This window comes from Platalea leucorodia (assembly GCF_965183815.1).
Source record: "Platalea leucorodia genome assembly, chromosome: 7".
Taxonomy (NCBI): Eukaryota; Metazoa; Chordata; class Aves; order Pelecaniformes; family Threskiornithidae; genus Platalea; species Platalea leucorodia.
The window spans coordinates 24,571,568-24,598,275 of NC_138829.1; the positions used below are offsets into that span (position 1 = coordinate 24,571,568).

Genomic DNA, 26,708 nt, shown 5'->3' on the forward strand with positions numbered 1-26,708 from the left:
ATGAGGTAAGGGATTTAAGCCTCCAGTCTTTTCCAGTTGGGACAAATGCAGGGTAAATTCACCACTGGTAACAAATGTAAAAAATAAAGGGGAAAAAAAATAGAGAAAACAAGCTGGGGTTTTTGGTTTTGTTTTTTTAACTGCCAGTACAAACACTTAACTCCTATGATTTGTGTTTAAACAATGGGAAGCATAGACAATTCTGCCTGACCTCAGTTCTCAGCATTCAAGTAACTATAACAAGATGAATTCTCAGGATATTATCCATGCTGCTGCATTATCTGCTGCAGCATCATGTGGAAAAATCCAGGCTAACCCTAAACTTAGGCATGTAGGATTAACATGGTGTCCTACCTGGTCTAACATACCACGCAAATGCGTGCAAGTCAGCAATACTTTAGTCAGGTATTTCAGGTATCTACATATGGCAACTCATCTACCACATATATATGCTGCACAGCTGACAGTATTGTTACGAGATCAACGTCATGCCCCATTGAGTAACTTTGCGTGTTTTCTGGAGTCAAACATTACACCCATTGACCTCGAGATCAATATCAGTATCTCTCACACACACACACTCCCTCAACCAGATTTTCTCTTGCCCCATATCACGCAGCTGGAATGCCTACAACCACTTGCCAGCAGATTCAGAGTCACTGCTTCTGAGAACTTTGCTCATTCACACAGAGCAAGGGCTTGAAAGCCAGATCTGCTCAGTTCATTCTGCACTGGTAACACAACCAATCCAGTGTTACAGCAGCAAAGCAGGAAAATGAGTCTTTGCTGATGTCAGCAGTAGCGCTGCCTTCTGTAACATGCAGTAGCCTTGGTTCCACAATTTAAACCCTGGTGCACAGGCACTTCTCATGACAGTCTGCATTTCCAAGTGAAAAACATCTGACTGCTGAAGTCTCCAATAGTAAAAAGAAATACCAATATTAGCCCTCTCTTCAGTATTTTGTGGTCTTCAATTACGAGAATATCTGTGACAGATGAACTATTAAAGACACAGATGCTTCTAAGGGACCTACAAACTGTATGATGGATGGCTTGTGATATTGCTATCTATCTTCATCATTTGCCTGAGATCAGCAGGGCAGAAACGTAACAGACAGAAGGTCATTTAGTGCAATCTGAAAAAGAAAAAAAAAGAGAAAAGAAATGTGACAGAGAGTTATGGGAAGCCAGCAAATCTGACACCAGCTTTGCTTTAGCCAAGCACTGCAATTAGGTTTCAGACCAGAGACAAGAGAAAGAATAAAGCTCCAAACACACTTCCTTCAAAATCAACACATCAGAGTTTCTCTGGAAGAAAAAATTGCTTTTGTTTGGCAGGTGTATTATTAAAGCCAGAGTCTAGTCAAGACACTCTGGTCTAGAGGTCAGTTATATCATCTGAGACAGTTACTCAATGGATACAAGCACAACTACTCTCAGGTGGAGGCTAGAGGCATTTGAACAAAAGCACACTACAAAGATCAAACAACTCTGCTTTCCTAGGGAAGGAGTCATTTTCTGCTCTCTTTCCCCATCCCACTCAAGCTCAGCCTCTAGAGCAGCCTGCTGGCAATAGAAACATCCTGAAAGGCATCTCCCAACCCAAGGAGGCCACCACCAGCCAGCCCACGCTGCTCATCTCCACCACAGAGGTCTGGGAAGAGCCTCAAGGAGTCACAGCACAGTGACTGACTAAACCTCTAGACAGAGGAGGAGGAACTATCTTAGGTCAACACTATGAAACTAAGATCAGTTGTCTTCTTTCTCAGGTTTTTAAGCGCGCTCTGCTAATTTTCAAGATAAATTCATAATTTTGATGCAGCCAATGAATCTTTTGTTTTAAAAATGATTAAATCAACCACATCCTACTTTTTTATTTCTTCTTCATTTTTTTTTCTGTTCAGAACTATTTGAAGATTTTCACTGAAATATGTGGTTTTGCTTCCCTAAATGCCTTCGGCTGGGGCTGCACAGCTAGAAGGCGCGTCCCCTGGGTGGTGGATAGGGGATCCATCTCTGGAGGGTGCACCGGATAAAATTGAAGAAGGTGCCGCGAACCAACGCAGCCTAAGGGAAGGCCACCCTGACAGAAAAACCACTGGCCCTCCAAGTCATGGGGGTTGGGCAGGAGGCCAACTACTTCCTCCCAGGAAAAAAAAAAAAAAAAAAAAAAAAAAAAAAAAAGTTGCAGAAACGACGAGCATCAGAAATGGCGGGGATGGAGAAAATCGGTAACGAAGTGAGGAGGAGGAGATGGAGCTGGATCGGTCGTGTCCTGAGGGGGAAACCGACGGAAGACTGCGCTGTGGCCCTTGACTCCAGAGCACGCAGCCGCGGACCGATCGAAGTGGAAGAACGATGTTCGCGCCTTGTGTGCCTCCTGGCACTGAGAGAATTCAGATTCAGCTTCCCTAAATGTGTGGTTTTCACTGATTAAACTACCACCCAGGAAAAAGTTTCACCAGTTTGAAATGAACTAACATTCACAGATTTGGAAGCTTTTTCTTCTGTGGACACCCATTAGCTGACTGGGGTTTCAGTTAACACTTACCCCCCAATAGAATTCATATAATTTGATTATTTTGGGGTTTTTTTACTGAAAAGCTTATTTCCTTCCACAATCAGAGAAATTCCTTTGTAGCCCAAAATCTCCAAGGACAGCAAAAGGCAACTTAAGTCCCAGGCTCTGGTCCCAGTGTTTGCACAGGCCTTGGATGTCAGTACGCAGTGAAACACCTCCACAAAGATAATCAAGTCCACCAAAAAATGCTCCCTTTCACAAAGCTTGTTTCACAGGTACCCAAGCAGCCAGTTTCAGTCTGCCCCTCAGGGATCATTATTAAGATAACTGTAATTAAGGTTTTGCATCTAATCCCCAATGTTCCACAGCTGAGATTATAATACCAGCTCCTGGGTAACAAGATTGCAACGTAATAAAGATATTTCCCTATATACAGCTAAACTCCACTGGAGATCAATAGGTAGCCTTCTTCCAATGACAGGCAATAATTAGTACACTAGGCAGTCTGGACAGTGAACAAGAGTCTCCTTCAGGACCTCTGACTCCTCCTGCCTTTGGTTTTTCTGTTAATAATTTCCATTGCAAAAAACAGGATAAGCATACAAGATGTCTCTCTCTCTCCCTACTTACCCCAGCCTCTTCCCTTACGTAGCCCCAGACTTGAAGGCTCAAAAGCCAGCAAGAAGAAAAAAATTAAAAAATTCTAGCACTGCCTGCATCCCTCTGCATTCTCTCAGCTACCTGCGCCCTGTAAATATTTTATGACATGCTGTTGTCCACACTAATGACTGTAATCTTAAAGGTAGTTTTCAGTCTAAGGTATAAATATATATATATATATATATATATATATATATATATATAAAAATCCTAAATACAAACCAATTAGGCATACTTGATATGTGGACTCAGGGAATCCCATGCCAGATTTTGATCTGCCAATACTGGCATAAATCTCGAGTTACCTCATTGAAATCAAAGGAATTATTTTGTTTTATAAACAAGTGTTACTGCAAACGAAGTCTAGTCCATAAAATACAAAGACCAACTTCAATCTCCATCTATCTGTTCTCACTCATTAATGCAGGCTCCTCTGTGCAAACTGTTTCCTACGAAGGCAGCCTGGGAAATAAACAATAATCACATTGAGAATGCTACGGGAATAAGAAGACGATACAGTGTGTGCTACAGACAACTCCATGCTGTCTGGGAAAGCACTAAGTGAACCCTATCCCATCTCATTAATACCATTACACTCCACTTATCACACATCAGACTTAGAGCAATGGCTTAAAAGCACAGATATCTAACTCAGTTGGACACCGCGAAGATGGGAGAGCACATAAAACCCAATTGCAGCAAAAAATGGTCTATTATTAAGATTATTGCAAGCCAGAGCTTCCACGCAGGACATTAGGCCCACCATGGGAATCTCATTTTCATACTCCATAGTGCCAGTTATGGCAGATTCATAGGGGAATGGAGGCAACAATCAAAGCGACCTGTGCTTTCACCTGGACTGGCGACTGGAGTATCCTGTTGCACATCAACAGTGCTTCTTAAAACAAATATGAACATGTGCAGGATATTACAAGGAAAAATCTACATTTAAAATTAATCAAATCCTTGTTACACTTGACAATTTAGAACACTTAGTTAACTTACATTTAGTGGAAAGATGTGCTTAGAGATCATCATCGGCAAATGGAGCTCAGGGTGACAGAACAAACACACACTCCTATTTTGCTGTACCACATTTCTGTTACTGCTGTCAACTTACATCAATGTCTTATCAGAGATCACACCCTGGGTGTGCCATTACTGAAGGAACAGTTTCAGAGGCCAGCTCTTTCATGGGGCAAAATACCCAGGACACAGTACCACTCACTCAGCTACTTACAACGTGAAAAGTGATAATTATTGCCATGACTACCAAAAAGTATCACATAAAAAAAAAATACCGTCAAAGAGAGCAGCGATTACAAGGAACAAAATTATGGCAAGAGCCTTCTGTGACACGTTTAGGAAAATGGCATAGCTGCTGAGCAGTGTCAGGAAGAGAATTAAGTAACTACTTGAACTGCTCAAAGGTTGATAGCAGAAGCTGTAATCACTGCCACCTGTAAAAAGTCTCTCTCCTTCCATCCTATTGAAGTCTGTAGCACGGCTGGACCATAGCTTATGTGCTGACAGCAGCCAGGTGTGCACAGATATCAGTGACTGATTGCAGCTCTCATCCTAAATGCTCCTTCTGCCAAGCTGTTGAAGCAATCGTAATTAAATTACTCACTAGAGACCTAGCTGTATTTTGGGGATCACAAAAGGATAGAGTTGGCTAGCTTTCACAATTGAAAAAAAGGAAACACTTTTTGGTCAGGGCACCTTGAGAAGTTGAAAGGTGCAGAAGAAGCAATTCCAAAAATCACCTGTCACTCAAATTCCCTCTTCCTCACTCAAAATAGAGACACCCAAATTCCTCCCCGTGATGTTGACAACACTACCCATCCCAGGTGACTCCCAAAAGGTACATGGGGCAAGCAAGCTCTTGATCTGCAGCCTGATCTGATGTTTTACAGCTGTTACTCAAGGGAGGGAAAATGCCTTTCAGTACACAGAAAAGCAACAAGCATTCTTAAATCACTCAAGTGCTAAAGCAATTATGTAGTAGGTTATTACCAAGCATCAGAAAAGTGCATGGTGCTTTAATAAGAAGTAGCACTAGATCCCTGCCCTAAAGATGTTACAGTTCTTGGAGCTGCAACGCAAATGAAAGTAAACAGTGGCAAGAAGGGTAAAAGCAGGGTTCACAACCCAAATCACAATAGTACAATTTACATCATGTACTAAAGTACACAGTTGCATTTCCCTCCCCTTTTATCCCAGTTCTCAGAGGATAAGGTCACTCAGAGACAGAAGACACCAAAGGCTTAGGGTAGCAACTGAAAATGAGCCATCAGCCAGAAAATGCTAGTTATAGTAGAAGGTACGTAAAAGAGCACTGAGTAAGCGAGGGCAAAGCATGAGGAGGGAAGTAAGAAGTAGGCAGGGTGCCTGACCTGCTGTAACGAAGTATGATTCACTCAAGATAAATCAGAGGTGACTCTTGCTTCATGTAGGGCGGATGTCTCTGTAGTATCAAAGGCAAATCCCTAAGCGTGCTGATATTTAAACAGCTGACTGGTTTAGCCATGCATGACTAATGAAGTCTGTGCAGATTTATTTTCTACACACTAGCAACCTCTTGCTCTCTGACTCAGTAAGTGGTAAGCTGGGCATATCAGAAATGAATGGGTGACAATTAAACGTGAACAATGAAGAGGGTTTCTGTAAGTAAATCAAGCTCACCATGCTGGCATTAAGGGAGGTCATGAAGTCTGGACAAAAATTGGCCCAGATGGTGAAAAACACAAAATACTGAAGGAGAGGGAATAGGGTCCATCTCCCAACTGGGGGTCTGAATCCTGCCATGGAGATACCTGTAACTGCTCAGTGGCGCAAGTGTGGAGTGCAAATGGCTCATGAGCACATCAGAATAAAGCCATCACCATAAAGTAATCGTTACTGCTTTAGCCATTTGCCCTGCTAGCAGTCTCTTCTAATGGCTATTCTGCCATGCTATTTAAGCAGGGGTGAGGGAACCTGGTTCTACCACTGCCTTTTTGCCACCTAGTCTACAGACGATGCTCCAGAAGCATCAAACCACTTAGGTACTCATTCACTTACACAGAGGCAGCAAAAAAGGAAGGGCATTAGTAGAAGAGAAATGGGTCTGCTCTGACATCCCTGGCATCCCACCTAGAACATGCGTGTGGCAGAGAGGCCAGCTTCAGTCTTCCTCATTCAATCCAAAATACTCTGTGCTTTACTCTAAAGTATTGGTCTTAGACTCATTCTGCTAATTTTGATATCCTTCTTTTTAAGTCAAAGAAAAAAAAAAAAAAAAGAAGATTTTGGCTAGTGAGTAAGCCTCACTCACTATGATTACAGAACTGAAGTTATCAAAAGCTCTTCCTGTAACAGTGCTAAATTAACAAACAAAAGAGCAAAGTCACCATGACTCCCTTTCCCTCTAATCCTTCCCTCCTGCAAATGTGATTCACAGAAAGACAGTAGAAGCATATAGGTGCTTTCCCATCACATGGAATGGGATGTTGGAAGAAAAATATAACTTATTGCACAAAAAGAATGACAGCCCTCTACATTACCTTTCCCCCAGACAAAGAACAAGCACCACTTAACCAAACAATCACATTGGAAGGTAAAAGGATTGCTCTCCTTATCAACAGGCCCTTGAAAAGCATGCACAGTGGAAGCATATGAAGATATGCACATAAGAGGACAGACAAAGATGGGATGACTTTTCTTTTTACCGATCAAATGGAAATCTTGGTTTTAAACCAGGTAGATATTACAACCCAGAGTTTATAAATAAATGAATAATTAACACCCCTAAAAAGCCAATCAATAGTCAGCAGATAGACTTAACTGTTTCAACAAACAAAAAAAAGCTGTTTGAAAAAGTGCTTTATACTCTGCTTGCACTAGTCATTGATGCAGGTTATTGATCTTTTACAGACAAACGACCTCCTTTAATATATACTTGTGTTAGCCTGGCAATTTCTCCTGGAAAGCTTGACCCTCAGTGCTACTCATCTGCATGAGGCACTGAGTAACAAGCAATGGTTTCTATGATCTAGTTTGACATACATATACCACTCCCATTAGCTAGGTTGCCGAAGCCTGTTTTTTTATGCAGTCAAGAAAATGTCATTGTTTGACCAGATAGACAAGAACATGAATAAATTAAAGAATCTGTAAAGCTGTTCCTAGGACAACAGTTTACATACATGCCGCATCTCAGATAACTTGGAGTCTTTAACTACCGTGTTTTCATCTTGTATCATGCTGAAGAACAGTAACAGCATGGAGTTCACGCTAGATGCAAGACGCTTCATTAACATTGTGCGTTAACTTCTAATTCTGATACCTTATCTGCTCAAAGTTACACATTTGAACAGTCTAAGCAACAGTTTGGCATGCCAAGGTTGTTTAATATTCCTAAGTATCAACTGCAGTATATTAATGCTGATTTCCTACATCTTACAGTAACAAACAAATTCTGAAAATAGCTTGAAAGCCCAGACTTATTGAATGCCATGCTGGACTGATTAAAACATCTCTCAAGATTGAAGAATGAGGAACCACTTAAAAAAAAATGAAGAACAAATCTCAAATGGCAAGGAGAATGGAACCAGCATATCCCAAATAGTACCACTGCTTCTATTTCTACCTTTCTTTATAGGTACTAGTACTGGCTAGTATGCAGGGCAGACCTTTAAATGCACTTTGGTAAAACAGACCTTCTCAAATAAATTTGAGGGTAAGGGGTGTCTGTGGTTTTTTGTTGTTGTTGTGGGTTTTTTTTTTGTTTTTTTGTTTTTTTTTTTTTTTTTTAACATTAGTACAAGAAATTATACAACTCAAAATGAAGCATATTAAAACTTAATTTATGCCCCCATAGCTTCAATTAATTTCTTATTCTGAGGAACCTTGATTCCTACAGTGTAAAGAACATCTAAAACAGAGCTACACAACAGCAGCTAAGAATTAAGGTTGTATCATCATTTCCACTAGGAATTTATATCCTTGTCTTGTTAAACAACACTAGTGAATTTACAAATGTGTCTATAGATGTGCAACATGCATTTCTGCCACTTGTGCTTCTCCTTCAGCTCTCAGAAACAGCAGTTGCAAGCCAGTTGCGTCTGAATTGGGAAGCTTAATTGCCTAGTCCCGGAACAAAAATTAAAAGGCAAAAACATATTGGCACACCAACCTTTCTTGAGCTTTGATAAGACCGAATTACTTCGCAACGTTTACACTAGCAAATAACAAATCACACTTACCAATAGTTAATTGGGGGTGATCTAAAGAGATCATCAAGAATAACTGAAGCGAACACTAGACATGCCATTTATCTGTCTCAGAGGCACTAAAACATTCTGCATCAAACACACAGAAACGCAAATTTTCCAGTGTGGATGCTTGACTTGATTAACAGAAATGGACAGACAAAACATATTCAGTAAGTCCTCCTTTTGCTACTGTTTCCATTGTGTAAATCTAGACCTGTTCTATTTAGTTTGATATTCCATAGTTATATCAGTGGGAGACCACAATTTGCTCATAAAATAGAAATAGCCATCTACTAAATTAATAGAATTAGACTCCTGTGGCAAAAAAAAAGTTCTACGAAAGAGCCTGATGCATTTCTAAATAATAGCAAGGCTTCAGGTTACACAGAAGTTATCTCCCCCTACCATTACTTGCACTAAAATCCAGTCTAAAGAACATTTAATTCAATTAATATACAAGTGCTTGTTACTTCCATTAGACTCAGGTATAATAGCAATTGTATCTAACATAGGAACAGGAAGGAAGCTTCCTCCCTCTCCACAACACTTCATAACTTCATCAGGCAACCAGGAGAACTATGTCTTCAATGTCCTGATACATGGCAAAGACTAAAAAAAAAAAAAAAAAATAAAAAGCAAAAAGACAAACAAAATACAAAAAGATGTTATACGCACTTTTTGAAGATCCTGGCTGAAGTCTTGTTATGTTCCAGGAGGAGTCCACATGACTTACCTTTCCAGACCATTTTGAAACCCACATTCTCCTGTGAGCATTTCTAAATCACCAGCCAGGCATGACCCTAGAAGGCTGGCTACTACGTTGCCCACACCACACTCATATCAAAACCCAGTCTCTGCTCCACATAGTTTCCAGCTGCCAGCTCTAAAAAGCAGCAAGGAATCCCAATTAGAGACACAGGAACCTGGCTTCCTGACACTTCAGAGCCTGCTCTAAGTCATTAGCAACGGCATAACGAGGGCACTGCGACATTCTGAAGCTGTGAAGCCCAGCACATTAGAAACAAAACTGACAGTATCAATAATCTCTTCAGAGATTTCCTGGACATGTACTTAAATGCAGCTCAACAGGATGCAAAGCAGTACTTCTTCTACACAACAGGTTCATAATGTGCTATGCTTAGCAAGTCTAAACTGAATGACTGAACAAGTAGTGTGAGAATGGGAAACTGGGTGTCCAATTGACAAAAGCAAACCAAAACAGAAATGCTGAAAATCAGAGCCAAATCTTGTGGCTCCAACATGAAATGTTTCATCTGGACCCAAAGGAGTCATACTCAATTTCAAAACAACCCAAAACCAGATGTGGCATTACAGCCTATAAATCTGTGTCTGCAGTACCCTTCTTATGCAGCTTCTGTCAAAGTATGAATGCTGATAGGCCTTTCCAATATCTGTTTGGGAGAACTATGCTGGGAGAAACGGGAGACCAGTGCAGATAACACCACATTTTATGAACGACTCAGAAAAGCAGGCTTTTTGGCCTTGAGCAGAAACAGACTGTCACCATGCTTTAAACAGCTTGTCCTATGTGCCATCAATTCAGCCACATCTCAAACTTCTAGGGGAAGGGTTGCAGATATGACAGTGCTGTGGCACCAATACTGCATGGACCTTGCTGGTACCACTAAAGTCTACTGCAAGTACCCTTAATGAAAAGCAGCAGATTATGAGATGCAGGTGGTCAGAGTGGACTGCAAGGGTCTTTTCCAATTTTAAAATTTACATACACAATGAACCAAATTATTGAAGCCTACTGTTATGCTTACTACAGCATTCATAATGTGCTCCTTTGTTCCCTGCCTCGGAGCAGGGAGGGAAAAGGGGACTAACTGTCACCTTAAATAATAGAAGTGGGGAGAGAGCAGAGCTAAACTGATCTGCTCCCTCCAGGCAGGAGCAAAGGCCATATCAGGATGAGCAGAGGGAATGTTTGAAAGCTGATTATCTACCCCCTAAAGGAAGAATTCAGGGTTTTGTTCAATTTTATCAGATATCTTAATAGTAACTGGCCAAGAATATCCAGTGTTTTAAGGTGAAGCAAATCAATATGCCAAGAAGCGCAACACTCTTGTATGTTTAATTGACCACCTGGTTTTAACTGAACATTCTAGAAAACAGTACCCAATTTTTCATCTTAGCATATAACTAGTAATTCAGTAGAAGACAATCTAGAACACTGCTCAGCAGTTTTACATGGATTCCATGTCTTTGTCACCAAGGTTTGAATGAAAACCTCAAAGCATAACTGAGTACGCAAAACCTACCCATTTTGTACCTATGTAAGTATTACACACAATATATACAAGTCATTCCTGGTTTCTCTAAACCAGGAATTCCATTAGTATCAATTATCATCATTGGTCTGGTTGAGTTAGCTTTTAAAAAGAAGAAAAAATAAAAAGAAAAAGAAAAAAAAAAAACAAACAAAAAACAAAAACCCCAAAGCCCACATACCAAATTGCATATTTTCATTTTAATAAGGAAAAAAAAATAACCTGCTATATGCTTCAAAGAAACTCTACAGGAAACAAAGTTTGGTTTTGACACTGGGAAAGTTGTATTTGAATTGAAAGCAAAATTAATCATGTGTTCTCTGTGCTCCCACACGTCAGAATGTACAGCTCACCAATCCAATGGAAAAGCCTACTTACGGTCATTACACTGGCTCCCAGAATATGAAGTCATGGAGCAATCACAGGTGAAGCCTTCCCATTGCTGATTACAGATGCCCTGATTTGCACAGGAATCTTCCTGGCAGGTAGTGCTCGGTCCTGGAGAAGGGATGACAAGAAAAGGGTGAAACAAAGCTGAGAGAATCATTTTAGTCAGGCCCACAAAAGCTCCAATTCGTTGTTACCATTACTATCAGGATCCTCATGCAGAAGAGAAAAATCACTAACCAAACACTTTTCCATTCTTGGACATGCAGAAACTCAGGTAAAAAGAGCACAAAGACAACTGTACACTCAACAACAAAACAGCAAACTAACACAGAGCAAGGAGGAAGAGTGAACAGCAACATATTCCCTCTTAGGCAGGCCCAACTCATACGTTCGATGCTTGCTCAAAGAAATTTACTGTAAAATACGGTGTGATGCAAGGATAACAAACACTGCCAGGTTGTCGTGCTTCCCTGGAAGTCTGATCCCCTTGCAGAAATGAAGGCTAAGAAATGGGCCCATGAACAATGCTTCATCCTACCCAAAGAACCCTGACATGTGGGTTCAAACTGAAGTTTTGAAGCCTCTGTCAGCTACAACTTTGTTTTATAGGTTAAGAAAAAAAAACAACCAACCAACCAAACAAACAGACTCTGACCAGTCCCATTACATAGGTTCCTCTGGAAATATGTCAATAAAATCCTCAGAAGGGCATGACATTAGTCCATGACACTTCTCTATTCTGGACTGGTTTCCACAGCCTTTAGGGGAAGCAGAGAAGGAAGCAGCCACTACTAACAGAGCAGCCTTTCATTGTGCTGTGATTTAGAGCTAACAGTTGCTATCCTACTCAGATAAACCTTGCAAAGACACAACCCAAGCAACAGGCAAAAAAGTGATCTTTGGATCAGAGGGACTCTGAATGACAGCTAGTATGTCATCCACAAGGAGGCAGCTGGATTCTGAATCACCTGCGAGCAGATGTGAAGCTGCAAGCCACAGATTATAAGAACATGAGTTTAGAAGTTACTTCCTGGGAAAGCATTTCATCTTCAGTATTATAGACAAAGGTATGGTGCTCCTATTGTGCAGTACTTCAAATAAAATGTATAACTATAGTTGACATACCTACTATTCTATACCCTGCACTTGTTGGAAAAGAAGAAACAAAAGCAAGAGTAGATAATAGAGTAAGAGGATCAACTGGCTAGGCTGCCCAAGATCAGTTTGTTAACCACTTCCAGTCTAGGACAATAGCATAAGGATAAAGCAACAACTGTTCTACCCATCCCAGCATCTTCTGTCACAGTCTTTCTTAGCAACAGCAATTCCATGAGGCTCATCCTACTCTTCATCACATCAGCACCACCATCTGTACTTTATAGATGAGACAGGACACACCAAAGTGGAGACAGCATTTGCAAATGTCTTAACCCAAAATGAAACCCCTCAACCTCCATCTGACACCACCCGCAGTGATTTCACTGAATCCCATAGTTATACAGCATCTTTGATACTCAGATTGTACATCTGGGCACTTCCACATTTACCAGCCTTTGTAGAACCCACATCTAGCTGGAAGCCCCATGTCACGCCATGATCCTCCCAACAATTCAAAGATCGAGCCAGGAACAGACCCTTATAGCTTTGGTGCAGAGTTCCTACTCTTCCCACTAGATCATCTTTCCCCACTGCAAGAACAGAATGAATGAATTTCAGTAGCTTTTTAGCTATCTGTGTTTATAACTCTCCTGCAATGAGAACGAACACGTGACTATCAGTAGGCAGACAGTTTAACTGAACACTAACAAACACCTGAGTTTCTTCCACGATCTGTTATACCGTTAAAAAAACAAAACCAAAACCCCAAAACCTCTAGGTAGAAGCATAAGTGTAGATAACAAAAGCAGACAACAAAATCCCTGAAAGAAAATTCACCTATTGAAAAGAGGCAGCAGCAGCAGTCACAGCAAGAAAACTGTGTGTTACCATACTGAAAGAAAGTTGAGCAGCATTTTTCAACACTTTTCTCCTCCCCTCCGCCTCTTCTTCCCACCCACCTGACTCTCATTTGCAGCTGTATGAATCCCAGGGGTCTCACTGGCACAGTGTGAAGTTAACAGATCACTTCTAGGATTACAACAGTGCTGACAGACTTTACAGTGTGGGCTGGTAGGCACATGTATGTACACGTTTCCCTCCTGCCTTTACACTTATAAAAGACATGGATATAACTATATAGATACACATGCATCAGGCTGGAGTCTGACACTTGCTTCAGACTTACTCTGGCCCAGCAAAAGAAGGGATGACATTTAACAATCTGAAATGGAATATTAGTTGTCATTTTGTCTAAAATGCCTGAGTTACCTGAGGATAAGGAATAAGGACCTGATACCTCTCCTGCACCTTACTATCCCTCTAACCCTAAATATGAATGCCAATACTCCTAGTGATATAAACAAGCAAGTTATATATATTTAAAAAATAAAAACAGAAAGCAATTGTGACTCTGCAAACTTGCTACAGCATCAACTGTAAACACCATTACATAGAAGCAAAGCAGAACAGTGTTTTCAATGACAACGTTTCTCCTCTCTTCCTACACTCTTCCGAGAACACTTTAATCAGTAACTGGACTTGACAATGGGCATCATCTAATGGGGATATCCTTTGTCTAGGTGCCAGAAGAGAAAGGACCAGTACTCTAGTCAAGGAATAAGACTGCATGAGGCCTAGTACTTATGGCTTGAGGTGTTCATAGTGAGAGAGTCCAGAGAGCCAGAAGAATTGAATTCATGACCAGTACTGTGGTTTCTGAACTGTAGTTTACAGAAACCAACTGTAGAGATGGATACAGTACTTTCAAAGCAGCCAGAGAAAAAAAGGAAAAAAAAACCACTGATAAGGAATTTTGAAAGCCTGACAATAGCACAAGGAAGCTCGAAGCCTGATCTGCCGTCTTTAGAGTCAGTTGTGACGGCACAGCATAGATGCTGGGTATTACGCTTTGCCTCACTCCTTAGTACTATGGGCCATTTCCATGGTAAAAGGATCTTTGTCTCAGAGTTCATTTACTCCTGCTGCTTACAGTCATTGCCTGATGTCATAATCCTCCATCTGTGGCAACAGAATTTTGTTCAGAGCAACTAACAGGGATGTCACAGGGGATTAGGATTTTGGATTAGGGAGCAAAGTGACAGAAGCACAGGAAGGCTTATAAAACATGAAGATTGTGTTACCACGCACATGCCCTTTAGTGGTAACGAACAAGGAAAGAGAAGATGACAAACAATTTAAATATACAGCAGTAGAATTGGTTCTAAAATACCACTGCTGTCTATTTTTAATCTCATTCCTTTGGCAACACTTACAGCAAAGTATTTATAAGCAAAATTCCAGAACTAGTCTTCACATAATAATCTGAGATACATCTGATAAATCACACTATACTTTTAATTAATAAAATACGCATGCTGACTTTAATTTTCTCCTTAAATTTCCAACACCCTGACAACACTTTCTATTTCCATTAAGTGCATTTTTGTTCAAAGGCCTTGCTTTTGTTGTCTGTCTGTAGCTGGGCTTGGTGCATTGTCTTCTTCATGCCATACGCACAGTGGAGAGTGAGTGGGCAGTAGATACAGAATAAAAGTGGAGAAGTCTCCAGTGCAGAAAAGCATCCCCGCTAGCAGAAGCGTGACTTGCTCTGTCTCCTCCTGTCCAGACTAAGCCTACAAACAGAGGCAGCTCCTTAGGAATACGAGATGGCAAAGAAGAATACTTCAACAATGTCCATTTGATCTTTATTTCTGCATCTCTAATTTTTACTGGAACAGCTCATTATCTGAGGACTTGCAGGATCTTGTTGGGTCTCTCTCCCTGGGAAGGAGTCCAGTATTACACTTTTCTTCCAAGTTACCTAGCTAGATGTATGGTTTGTTTATTAATTTTACCACTAAGTATTTGAAGAAAATCACTTTAGAAGACTACAGTAGCCAGATCTCTTATCCATAGTCTGCTCTGAAAAATTACTTTGTCTCCCTAACTCTTTCCTGCAATTTCAGCTGTATGGTAGGTTTCTCTTTACCCCAAAACTAAAAAAATTTGAATTCTACTGCTGCTCATTACTAAAACTGCCATGTTTCATCCCACAGGTGGGCGCATTTCACTGGCAAGAGAAGTCATTCCTGCTGCGTCATTTGAAAGCTCTTTGCAGAGAAAGGAACTTTAGGAATAAAAGGCAGTATTGTGTTTATCATTCTTCTGAGTTATACGAGGAATCAGTTTCTTTATACAACAGCTGCAGGATTATAACACAACTGCCTCGTGCTTTGATCATAAATAGCAATAAGCATTAAGCTAAGCAAACCATTCTTGGTCTGGCACATAACACCTTCCTTCACACATTGAAAATTCACTCCTATTGAAAGGAATCTGCCATTTGTGTTATTTCCCCAGTAAGATGAAGATCTGCAACAGGCAAGGTTCAATGGTACCATGGGTCCATTTTCACTCTCCATCTCCCTAAATGCTTCCATCTTTTTTCCTTCTACCTTCAAAGAGGTTAGGAAGAGATAGGAAAGTAACACGCAAGACATCTTTACTGTCTTCGCAGAATAAGGCGCTTCTTTTGTCCTATAGTTCCTAAATTGCAAATGCCATCAAGCAGTGAAATATCTCTACCATTACCAGTCAGATGTTATGATGGGCAATTTATACCTATGATAAATCTACAATCTGCTTCTGTCAGCACTCCTCTTTCATAACCAGCGATAGTCTGCTTTTTTTTAATTCAACGTGCAGGCCTACTACAGCTCAGAGAGGAATTAGGTCTTGGAAACTATATGCACTAGGCAGAATATAAATCTGTTCCAGGACTCAATTTTAGTGCAGGTTAAGGAGGAAATGAAGTTAATCCAGCTAAGTTTCCCGATTTCAGAATAATTTGGAAAAAATTATTTTTTCTGAGTAAAAAGTGAGCAAAAAACTGAGACCGAATCTCAAGGAACCATCACTTCACCAGATAGACCATATCTCATATGCTGTAACCGTCAAATACCAATGGTGGCATATTGACACTTGCTTTGCACAAACGTAACGAAAGTATCATCAAGGTTCAGTGCACAATTCAGAAAGTTAGATCCTGTATTTTGAGTCACAGGTGGTAGAAAGCAGGAATATCACAGAGTAACTTTAACTTAGCAAACTAGAATCAAAAACCCAAAAGGGATTTTCAAGAACTGCAAGGCCAGCTCTTTGAGCTCTCTCAGTTCTAGCTTTTGTTAAGAACTCATCATCCCTTTCAACACCTAAATAAGGTTAGACATCTGGCAGGTTCCATATTTAAAGTTATCCATTGTCAGAAATAACTCAAAAGCCAGCATTCTGCAGTCCTCTGAAAATACAGCCGTTTATTCCAGTGCCTCAACAGAACCTGAACTCTTCATTCACCTAACCTCAGTTATGATGCCAAGTCCTTCTGTTCCAAAGACGTGGCTGGTCTAAAAATTTCAGGGACTGGGACTAGTTAAAATAACAAATATGCAAGTCTTTCATGGAAAACACATTTACCTCAAGGCGACAGGAGAAGGGAGTCAGCAGCAATGACAATCCACGGAAGATGGATCTACAAGGTGGTGTGGTTTTTTTCCCTTCCATGAAACCTAGCATATACCTATCTTCCTCCCTCTTGTCACCATGCCACTCTCCATCTCTAAGCAACCTAAAAGGTCTTGAGCAAAGTGCTCATGTACATGCTGGTGAGGGAAGAACAACAACAAACAAACAAAAAAAAACCAACCAAAAAAACCCCAACCATACAACTAAAAGCCAACTGCATAAAAGGGAGTATGCCTGGACCTCAGATGCAACAAGGGACAGGGAGAGACAAATAAAGTAGAGAAAGTAAACAGTATTCAGACATTCAGACACAGAAACTAAAAGCAGAAAGGAAAAACTGAAAGGGCTATACGTGAATAAGAAAAATACAGTCAATTGGAAAAACACCCTTCCCCACTGCAAATCACAGCAGTACAAAAGTACCAGGCCTCATGGCCTATTCTGAAATAGCCAAACCTATTTAGCAAAGGTTGGTTTCCTGAAAAGCCAATAATTCACATTAGGTAGTCAAAACAAACGTTTCCCCTTGGGCTTCAATGTGATCAGGTGTCTCCATCTGAAGGGCAAATATTCCTATAGGGTTAAGACCTCTGTAACAATATGAGCTTGAGCTGGACTAATCTTCACAGCTGTAACAAGTCTTTAGGTTCTGAGGGCTCTGGAAAAATCAAAACAACAAACACATCTGTTCATTTGGACCTCTTCTCCATGCTGCACCCACTTCAATGGACATCAAAAATCGAGCAGGAACTCCTAGGTATGTATTCTGACTTCTGATGGACACACAAGTGACTAGAGAGAACAACAGCAGCTGTGGCCAGAGAGACACGATACCTGCTGATGTCTAACGCAAGTCCCAAATTCCCTGCCACATTTTGAATGGATAGCACAGAACACCTTAATCTTAAAGCTATTTACAGCCTAGTGTACTTCCAAGACGCTTTTTCTCCTCACGTCAGTCCCAACGTATCCTTCCTATTCTTTCAAACCTCATCCTTTACCACTTTCATTTACATAAACTTCAGAAATCCCCTAGAGGCAGCACCTAATACTCTCTAAATCTCTAACCTCTGTAAGACAGAGTACTTCAACTTTTTACAGCTAGGAATAGGCCAGAGATGCCAACAAAATGTGGTTCCAGTCAGATGCTCCACATGCATAGAGCACAATACTTCATACTAACTTCTGCCTACCTCCAGGCTGTCAAATCTTTCAGATTCAATGTTTCATATACATCCAATGGCTAATATTATCTCAGGCCGTCAGTATCTTTGTCTGTTGGGTAAGAGGGTGCCTCCTAATATGCTTCTGTCTAATAACAACTGCTGCAGTGATAAACTGTTTACCCATTAAAATTTCCTTGGTGCCTCCAAATATATTTCTATCCTTTTCTACTGAGCCATAGATTGCCAAACTCTACCTAAAAACACAGATGATATTCTGAAGCAAAGGTAATTGCTACCTGCCTACACCTGGAATATGGAACAGAAATATTTTAATTTGAAAATTTTATCTATTGCATTAGATCAGGTCAACAATGTCACTAGGTCTTCGCACTAAACATGCTGAATAGAAAAGGAGTTTATGAAGCACATGGTTAAAGACACAAAAACTGAATTCCAGTGATATGTAAAACGTTGGGAAGTCTCGTCTCTATCTCAGAGAGTGAAACAGGAACATTCTGCATGCTTTCTCCCACAACAAAATCTCAGACTAAACCTGTGGCTTAGACACAAAAGTTCAAGGTGATTAAGCTGATACCATAACAGATACCATCTGTGACTTTCAGGACTGTTAAACAGAGACACATTGTTCAATGCCTTTGACTTCCCCTTATACCTGAAACTATTCTCTCCTTTTCCACGAAAAAGGAGGAGCATTTTCTTAAACTTCCACAATATTCAGGAACAAATTAATTTGTACTCTATATTGCAGTCTCTCTAGATGAGTTGGGAAGTACACTTTCACTATCATGTTTAGAGAGAGAGACTTTCAACACAATGCAAAATCTCTCTCCTGTTATACTAGTATCAAAGTCTTATTAATTTCTAATAAGCAGCTTTCCTCACTTATGTCCCAGCGAAATAGGGTATTTGTGTGTAATTGTACCATTAATCCTTCCTTCATTATATGTCTCCTAAGAATTAGCCTTCATCAAACTGGTTTTCTGTCAGCACTTTTTACCCCATCATCTCTCTGTATTTCAAGTGGCATGTTCTCTATTACTACCTGGCCTCTCCTCTTTGAGCCATCTTCCTTGTTTTCTCCCAATTTTTCTCCCCTTTTCTACTGAAGCTACTCTAAGTCTCTTTAATGGCTTTCACTTGAGTAGCTTTAGTATTTTCACACCATCCACATAGTCCTCAACCTTTTGGCAACCTCAAACATCATTGATTGACCCCTTTTTACTTAGCAGGCAATAGTAATAAAAGATGTCAGTAAGAATTTCACGTGAGTATCAACATTGTGAAAGAGCCCTTTCCACTTTGTAAAAAAATCAGAGACTATCCAGTAAAAGGTTCTAAAAAAGACCTATGAGAGGTACAAAAATTAGCAGGTACAAAAGGCTCAGGCATGACCACTCACATGTTTGATCAATTATTGCTTGTAAAATGCCATCTAACTACTAAGGGAATTTGTAGTCAGCTTTTTGTTTTGTAAAGCTCTGAGGGTCTTCTATGCCTCTATACACAGCAGCTATTTGCCTGAACAATCATTACGCATTTCAGGAAATCAACCTGTGCTCTTATGGATATTCAGAGATTGATACAGTCAAACCTCCCAGGCCAAGAAAAACACCTCCATTGTTTGCCATGTCCTTCTTCAACCCAGATATCCCCTGCAGAAGGGCTGGGGTTTGTCATTCTGTTCCTGTCTCAGAGGTGTGACTGCATCCAGTAAAAGGCACCAAATGTTACATAAAAGCATCTTTCAGTTCAAACCAGTAACGGGGAAGAAGAACCTTCTCTACCTTGCAGGTCAGCTTTGGTCAACTCAACTTTGTTAGCAAAAAATAAAAAACAAACAAACAAAAACAAACAAAAAAAAAGCAAAAAACATAAACAACAGGTTAGTATAAAGGCAGATAAACAAGGGTCACATCACTTTAAATAAATAAAAGCAATTGTTACAACCATCACAGCCAATGTGCATAATCAATACAAACAGGAATGGCAACAAGGACACAGAGGGACATGGCTACCTTAACCCAACGAAGCAATAGATAACAAAACCACATACAAGAAAGAGGAAATGCATTTCATTCACATACACACAAAGTCACAGAATTTACAGATAGTAGAAAGAAAAGGAAAAAATATCACATTCTTAACACCCATCTCTCAGCATTTACCAATAATTTAAGAGAGATTTTGTCTCATTTGAGAAATACTTAGAATCCATTTAAGTAGAAAAATCTATTTGACTTTCAGCACATTAGTCAAGAATATTTTTCCTTTGTTTCTACATCCAGGCTGTGGATCTGAATTTAAATCTTCTGTCTCTCATAAAAGCGCAGATTGCCCAGGCTTTTTGTCCAAAGTGAATTTATTGCCAGAAAGCCATAGGGGACTGCTAACTCTGGAAGACGACAACCTCTGTTTATCCCAAGAACTGAACTTGACACTGAATATAAAGTGACAGTAAAACCTTGCCCCCTACACAAGCTGTTGCCTGCTCATAGATTTCAACACATCCTTAAGAAAACTTGCATCAACAGGCAAAGAGACAGCTCAGGCTTTAGACTCATATAATCTTTATCAATCTCATCAGAGCAATCAACAGAAATTACAGTAGTACAAGCTCATGCTTTCACCTAGGTGGAAATGATCTTGTTATCTGTGGTCAAATCATAGTCCACATGGCAAAAGAGAATCATAAATCTACCAAGTCTGACTAACTGAAGATCCAAGTACACCTTCTTCAAATTGCAGAGCACAGAAAAGCAAAACAAAACAATGCCACTGATGCTCTTCCATTTAGGCACAGGATATATATATATTTTTTATTTTTTTTTTTTTAAATGGAGTCCAGTTCACAAGGAAGCCACATAGATTTTTTGATGTGTTATACCTTGATTCTAAGTTTTCTCTTTTAGCATGGAAAAAGCAGAGGACAAAACGGGAGTACAAGCAGCAATTCCTGAATCCCCTGCCGCTGAAGGTTACATATTTCTATTATACAGCACAATGGGAACAACAAAACACCAAATCACTGACCTCATTTCTCAAAAGATGGGTATTTAAGAAATGCATACTCACCTTTATAACCTTCTGTTCTTAAAAAGTTCTAATATCACAGCTGATATTGAAGAGAGATTGGTAGCTCACCCTTTCTGCCATTGTCTCATTTTACATTTACAACCCAATAAATTAGAACTGGCATGTACAGATGCCATTTCCTGTTGTTCCTATGAATTTTAACATTTTGAATCTTTGCTATTGTTTTACAGACCACGAATGACTCAAGATGGCAATTACCTTTCCTTTTGAGCTAATCAGATTTTTCTTCACACTTCTGGAACTGCTCTACTACATAGAGACATAAAACCCCCAGAGTTCTTTAAACAAAATGCATAAGAAAGGGGGAAGGTTTGGAAAGAAGAGGAGGATGCATTTGTCCACGCATCTTCTTCAACACGTATTCTAACAAAGTAATTTCTGTGTAACAAAAAAGCACTTTTCCTAACTGTCCTGCTCCTCATCTTCTGGGGCAAAGCTTGTATTTGTTCCATAATTCCAGTAGCACTGTGACAACAGAATACAAAAGCATAAAGAACAGGAGAGCTGTCAAACCATCATGGAGTAAATTAACGCTCCTCTCCTCAACGGACAACCTTTGATTCCACGAAAAGTGAAGTACCACCAGATTTTAAGTTTCACTACTGAGCAGATGAAGGGTAAAATCCTTTCTGACATTATCCTGCTGTGAGATTTTAAGCATGAGATTAGATTTTCTTTTTTCCACATACTGCTTAGTATGCAAAATGCATTTCTGTTTATCCAGCCTGTATGTGTCATTCATACTTTTCACACACCAGTGAATTCCAAAGGTTAACTATACTATTTCATAGAAAGTAGCCTAAGATTATGACTTACTGCAGGATCTGGAACAAGATTAAATTAGGACAAAAAAAAGTCCCAAAACATCTGGAACTGTGTCAGCCAGTTTAATAATAATCACTGTCTTTTGTGAAAAGCTGTTATCAGTGGAACAGGTGAGGAAAGGTGAAGAGGAGAGGAAGAAGCCACATCTCTAAAGCGCGTAGAAAACTGCCTTGTAGAAGAAATACATTGTTCTTTAACCACGGCTGTTCGGTTTATTTGTCTGGGGGCAGGATGGGGTGAATGTGAGTATTTAGAACATGCAACTGAATTTCAGATAGCTCTAGTGCCCATGGTAAGCAGCATAAGGATGTCCAAATAAAGGAAAGGAAAATACAGGAGAACATATGGCAAATTAATAAAGAGGTAAAAAAAACACCCCAAATGCAGGAAGTACTCATTAATATTTAGGGCAATGTCTTTAAACTCCACAAAAGGTTGGACATCTGCTTAACTTCTTCCAGGACCAGTGAGGAAAAAGCAGTAAGTCACTCAGTCTTGACTTTTGTGGATGGAATAAACTGATTCATTCATCTAGGAGTAAGACCAGGAACGAAGTTCCTAGCAAAAACAATTTATTTTAGAAGTCTAGAATCAAGGAGGAGCTGATCCAAAGTTTAAATTGGTTTACTTTCAAGGAGGGAAAGAAGGTCACCTGGAACAACTTCCTCCATCCTCCAACTCTTTCATACACACTACAGTGCAGACATCTTTTCTCTCAAGCTGTGTATGTCTGACATAGAAATGGAAATAGCCTGTATTACTTAAACTCGGGAGCTGTATAAAAATTTCCAACCACAGCCCATAGGCTGTTGAGCTGGAGACTGGAGAGAACGAAGTTACAACAGAGGGCTTCTTTTCCTCAGTTTCTAATGCTTTGCTCATCTCTAGGGGCCTCCACCCACTACTTCAAAGTGCTTTGCAAGACATAGTTGAATTTCCTACTCTCATCGCAAATAGATGAATACTATGTGCCTATTTTATGGGTGGGGAGAGCAAGGCCCAAAGTAGGTGGCAGACTTGCCTGCAAGCTTCCAGTAGAAGTGGGCATGAAGTCCTTTCTGAGACTTGACTTTGTCTCTTCAGAGTGTTTGATAGCCTGACCCAACACTGACACAAGGACCATTTAAGTCTTAACCACTTCTCTACCTTTTGTACCTTTTCTCTCAGACCCTTTCACGAACCCCTTTTTTTGGGTGGTGGTAGGGGGAAGGGCCCTCTTGTTACATAAAAGATGGTGATGAAAGTTGCTGTTAGCATGAGAACTAAGGATAACCTGTGGAAAATGAATAAATATATTGGTATAATGTCATTATCCTGAAACATCATTCTTCTCACAGTTGTGTGTAGCACATCAACCCAGAACAGATTTTACACACGAGGCAGCAAGAAGGTTTCTGGCTTTGCCAAATACCTTCCAGGGAAACACAAGCTGCCACTACAGATCTGACCAGACCTTCAAGATCAGTGAAGAGCTGCCTGTTCCCAAAAAATCAGAAACACAGCAGTTGCAAAAGAGCAATAAAAATAAACCAGACCACCACAGGCTAAAAAGGAGTGTGTGGTGTGGAGCTTTAACTCCATGGGCTCATTTGACATTTCAGACACTACCTGGAAGAAGAGAACCCAAGAATCACCCACAAAATTCTTTGCCAAAAGCGATGGTCCTACAGGACACATCAAAACCCAAAACAGGTCAGTGTGGCAGCTATCATCTTGTCCAGTGCACTGGTGATTGAGCAGCAGACTTCAAAAGGTGAAACCTTACGTTTGTACAGCACATAAGGAAGGTACATAACGCAAAAGGAAGCTGACACTTCAGCTGACAAATGGGGTAAAGAGGTTACTTAGCTGTGCTATCCCAAACAAATCCCACCATAGATAATTCAAAGAAATTATAGGAACAAAACTTATAGGCAAACAGAGATAAAGTAATTCTTGCTTGAGGTCTTGAACTGCCTTTTTTTTTTTTTAGCACTACTATACACTATTAAACACCAACTACTTTCAGTCTCAAGGATGCCTACATTTCAGTAAATGACTCCTATATATGGACTGAGGATGCTTTGGGATTCTCCAAGTTCCAAAGAAAAAGCTCTCACATAAATATAATTTATATTGAAAGTGCTTCCTGCTCCTGCTCAAATAGGAGTACTGCCTTACCCATCACTGGAACACAGCTAATTGTATGATGTCGTAAGTTTGTGCCCTGGTGCACAGCAAAGCTGAATTATGCTTGAGCACATAAAAGGAACAATGTGGCCAAGGAAGTTCAATGGCTTGCTCAAACCGAATAAAAGGAGGTGGCCATAGAACCAAGACAATAAAGAATATTATTTTCCTATTAAAACTTGTGATTCTTAATTGGTGGTATAGAATAGGGTACTGAAATACATGAAGAGAGATAACAAATGCAAACAGGATGCAACAATGTCACCCATTTGTAGTAGTACTGGTCTGTCTTAGGTGGGCTGCCTGCTGACCTACATCTCACATTCTACTGTTCTCCAAGCTTCCTTCCTCCCCACAGCATTTGATTCTGTCCTGAGATCAAACTGACAGTTTCAGAGAAAAAAGCTGCCACCTTGTAATCTCCTCTGCTTCTGAAAGCAAAGCCACAAGAGACAAGCATTAGCAGAAATCTCTCTCACACCACATTTGGAAGGCAAGATTCATATGCAGGGATGGCATGACATTTCTTTAAGCATGCATGTTCTCATCATGTACGTGGTCCCACTGCCCTTCATGATGAAATACGGATGTGTCCTGCAAATCAACACACAGCTCAACTATTCACCCAAAAAGCCTGCAATTGTTTATTACAAAATCATTTAAACACCATGAGACAGCAAGAAGTGCTTGGGACTCCAGCCCTTAAAACCGGTGTTAAGACTGCACCCAAGATGACTTCAGATGGAAACAAAACAGGGAGACTTAAATAAGGACCGAACACGCTTAGAGTTTTTCTTTCCTTAGGGAAAGGGAAGATAGGCATGACTTCCAGTGGCAACTCTACGAACAGGCACCATCAGGCAGCAGTCAAGATGTGAGATCATAGAATCATAGGATCGTTAAGGCTGGAAAAGACCCTTAAGATCATCAAGTCCAACCATTAACCTATCACTGCCAAGTCCACCACTAAACCATGTCCTCAAGCACCACGTCTACCCGTCTTTGAAATACCTCCAGGGATGAAGACTCAACCACTTCCCTGGGCAGCCTGTTCCAGTGCCTGACTAGTCTTTCAGTGAAGAAAGTTTTCCTAATATCCAACCTAAAAGATGAAGCCTTGGGGATTGCTGTGATTCAAAAAACAAATGACACAGCTTCCTAGTGACCTAATTCTCAGGTTTTTTACTAATCCTAAACATGTTGGCAAAGAGAATGGCTTCCTCTTCAGCAGTTCCCTTGGTACTGAGCAGGGACCGTTCAGGAAGACAGCACAGGCACTGCTTTGCAAGATCAAGTTCTTCCAAAGGAAAAACGAGGGCCATCATTGACCTTCGCACCTAGTTTTTTAGGTTTGTCTCCAACTTTGAATCTTGTATGAAGGGCTTTAGAAGAGAAATGGAACTCACATTCCTGACATTTCTAGAGTGAACTAATCTCCACATACAGGCAGCAGCTGTGCTGGTACAAGATTGGCACACAAAGTGCCACATTGCATGTATTGGGAGTGGTACTGACATTACCCAACCTCATTAATAGGATAGTAAACGAAAGAACTACACTGGGTACAGAAGAAGGAAACACCATAGCTCTAATAGTGGTGCAGAGTCTTCTGGGAAAGCATCATGACTCTGTTCCTGAGCCACACACAGAACAACAGGTTAGTTTAATGAGAAGTCCTTTGAAGAAGAGCAGCTAGTAGAGATAACATGCAGGCTATACAGCCAACAGATAAAGCTAATTTTAAATAGAAGGATTACCAGAAATCCCTAATATTAAAGAAGTGCTTTCAGTGCACTGAGGATAATCAGAAAAGATATTTTCAAAAAAAGCAAATACTTTTTTTTTTTTTACCTTGAACCTTGTAAAGAACAACACAGAAAAGATGCACTTCTTTTGGCATTTTGGCTCTGCCACAAACGGGCAAAGCCACAAATTCTGCTACACTATGCTCATTTCTACAAGGAACAATGTGGTTAACAGACACTACTAAATACAGCAGAAAGATAGAAAAAAGAACAGCCTACAGCTGTGCGGCACTTACCAATGCTGTGAAATTAGAGTTGACATTGAGCGAGTTCCTGTTACAGAACACAAAATTTCTACAAACCAGAGTATTATTGTGGGAGTGTGGAAGGCGGGCTGAGGCACAGGAGCTCCCAGCCAACCAGAACACTGGGAGACAAGGAAAGGACTAGATTTAATTGGACTGCCAATTTGGTGTTTCATAAATACTCAAAGATAGCACTAAGATGACACTTACAATCCTAAGCAGGGACAGTCTCGACAAGTGGCAAGGCTTCAGCATGATGTAACCTGTAATCTTGACATGGTAGGGAAATATGATCAAGGAGTAATTTCACTCTGTGTAGCCCTGTCTTGAAGGATCAGTTCAGGACATACATTTTCTTAGCAAACACGCATACCAGGCAACTTAACTGATAAAACCATCTTCCTCTAGTGACTGGTAGCCAACACAGCAGACTGGTAGCCAACACAGCAGACTGGTATTCAGTGGAGCTAGACATAATGATGATTTTCATTTAACCCAGCCAGCAAAACCTTGGGTTTTTTGATGCTAAGTATCCCAAGTGCTTTGGGAATCGATGCCATATACATGTTACTGAGTCAGTGCTGCTGATGTCAATATTCTTTTAATTAATGGGAACTTAGTAGGAATAGTACATTATTTAAAGAA

At 40.3% G+C, this 26,708-nt stretch overlaps 1 protein-coding gene across 5 annotated transcripts in view; it reads right to left on the reverse strand.

Annotated features, from left to right (window-relative positions):
• NRXN3 (neurexin 3) overlaps positions 1 to 26,708 on the reverse strand; it is a gene marked incomplete at both ends in the record, with an annotated part of 985,035 nt that overhangs the window by 537,811 nt on the left and 420,516 nt on the right. For all 5 annotated transcript variants that reach the window (XM_082316881.1, XM_082316885.1, XM_082316884.1 and 2 more), the window contains one exon: positions 11,109 to 11,228. In XM_082316881.1, the coding sequence (XP_082173007.1) occupies positions 11,109 to 11,228 (120 nt within the window). The remainder of the gene's footprint in view (positions 1 to 11,108; positions 11,229 to 26,708) is intronic.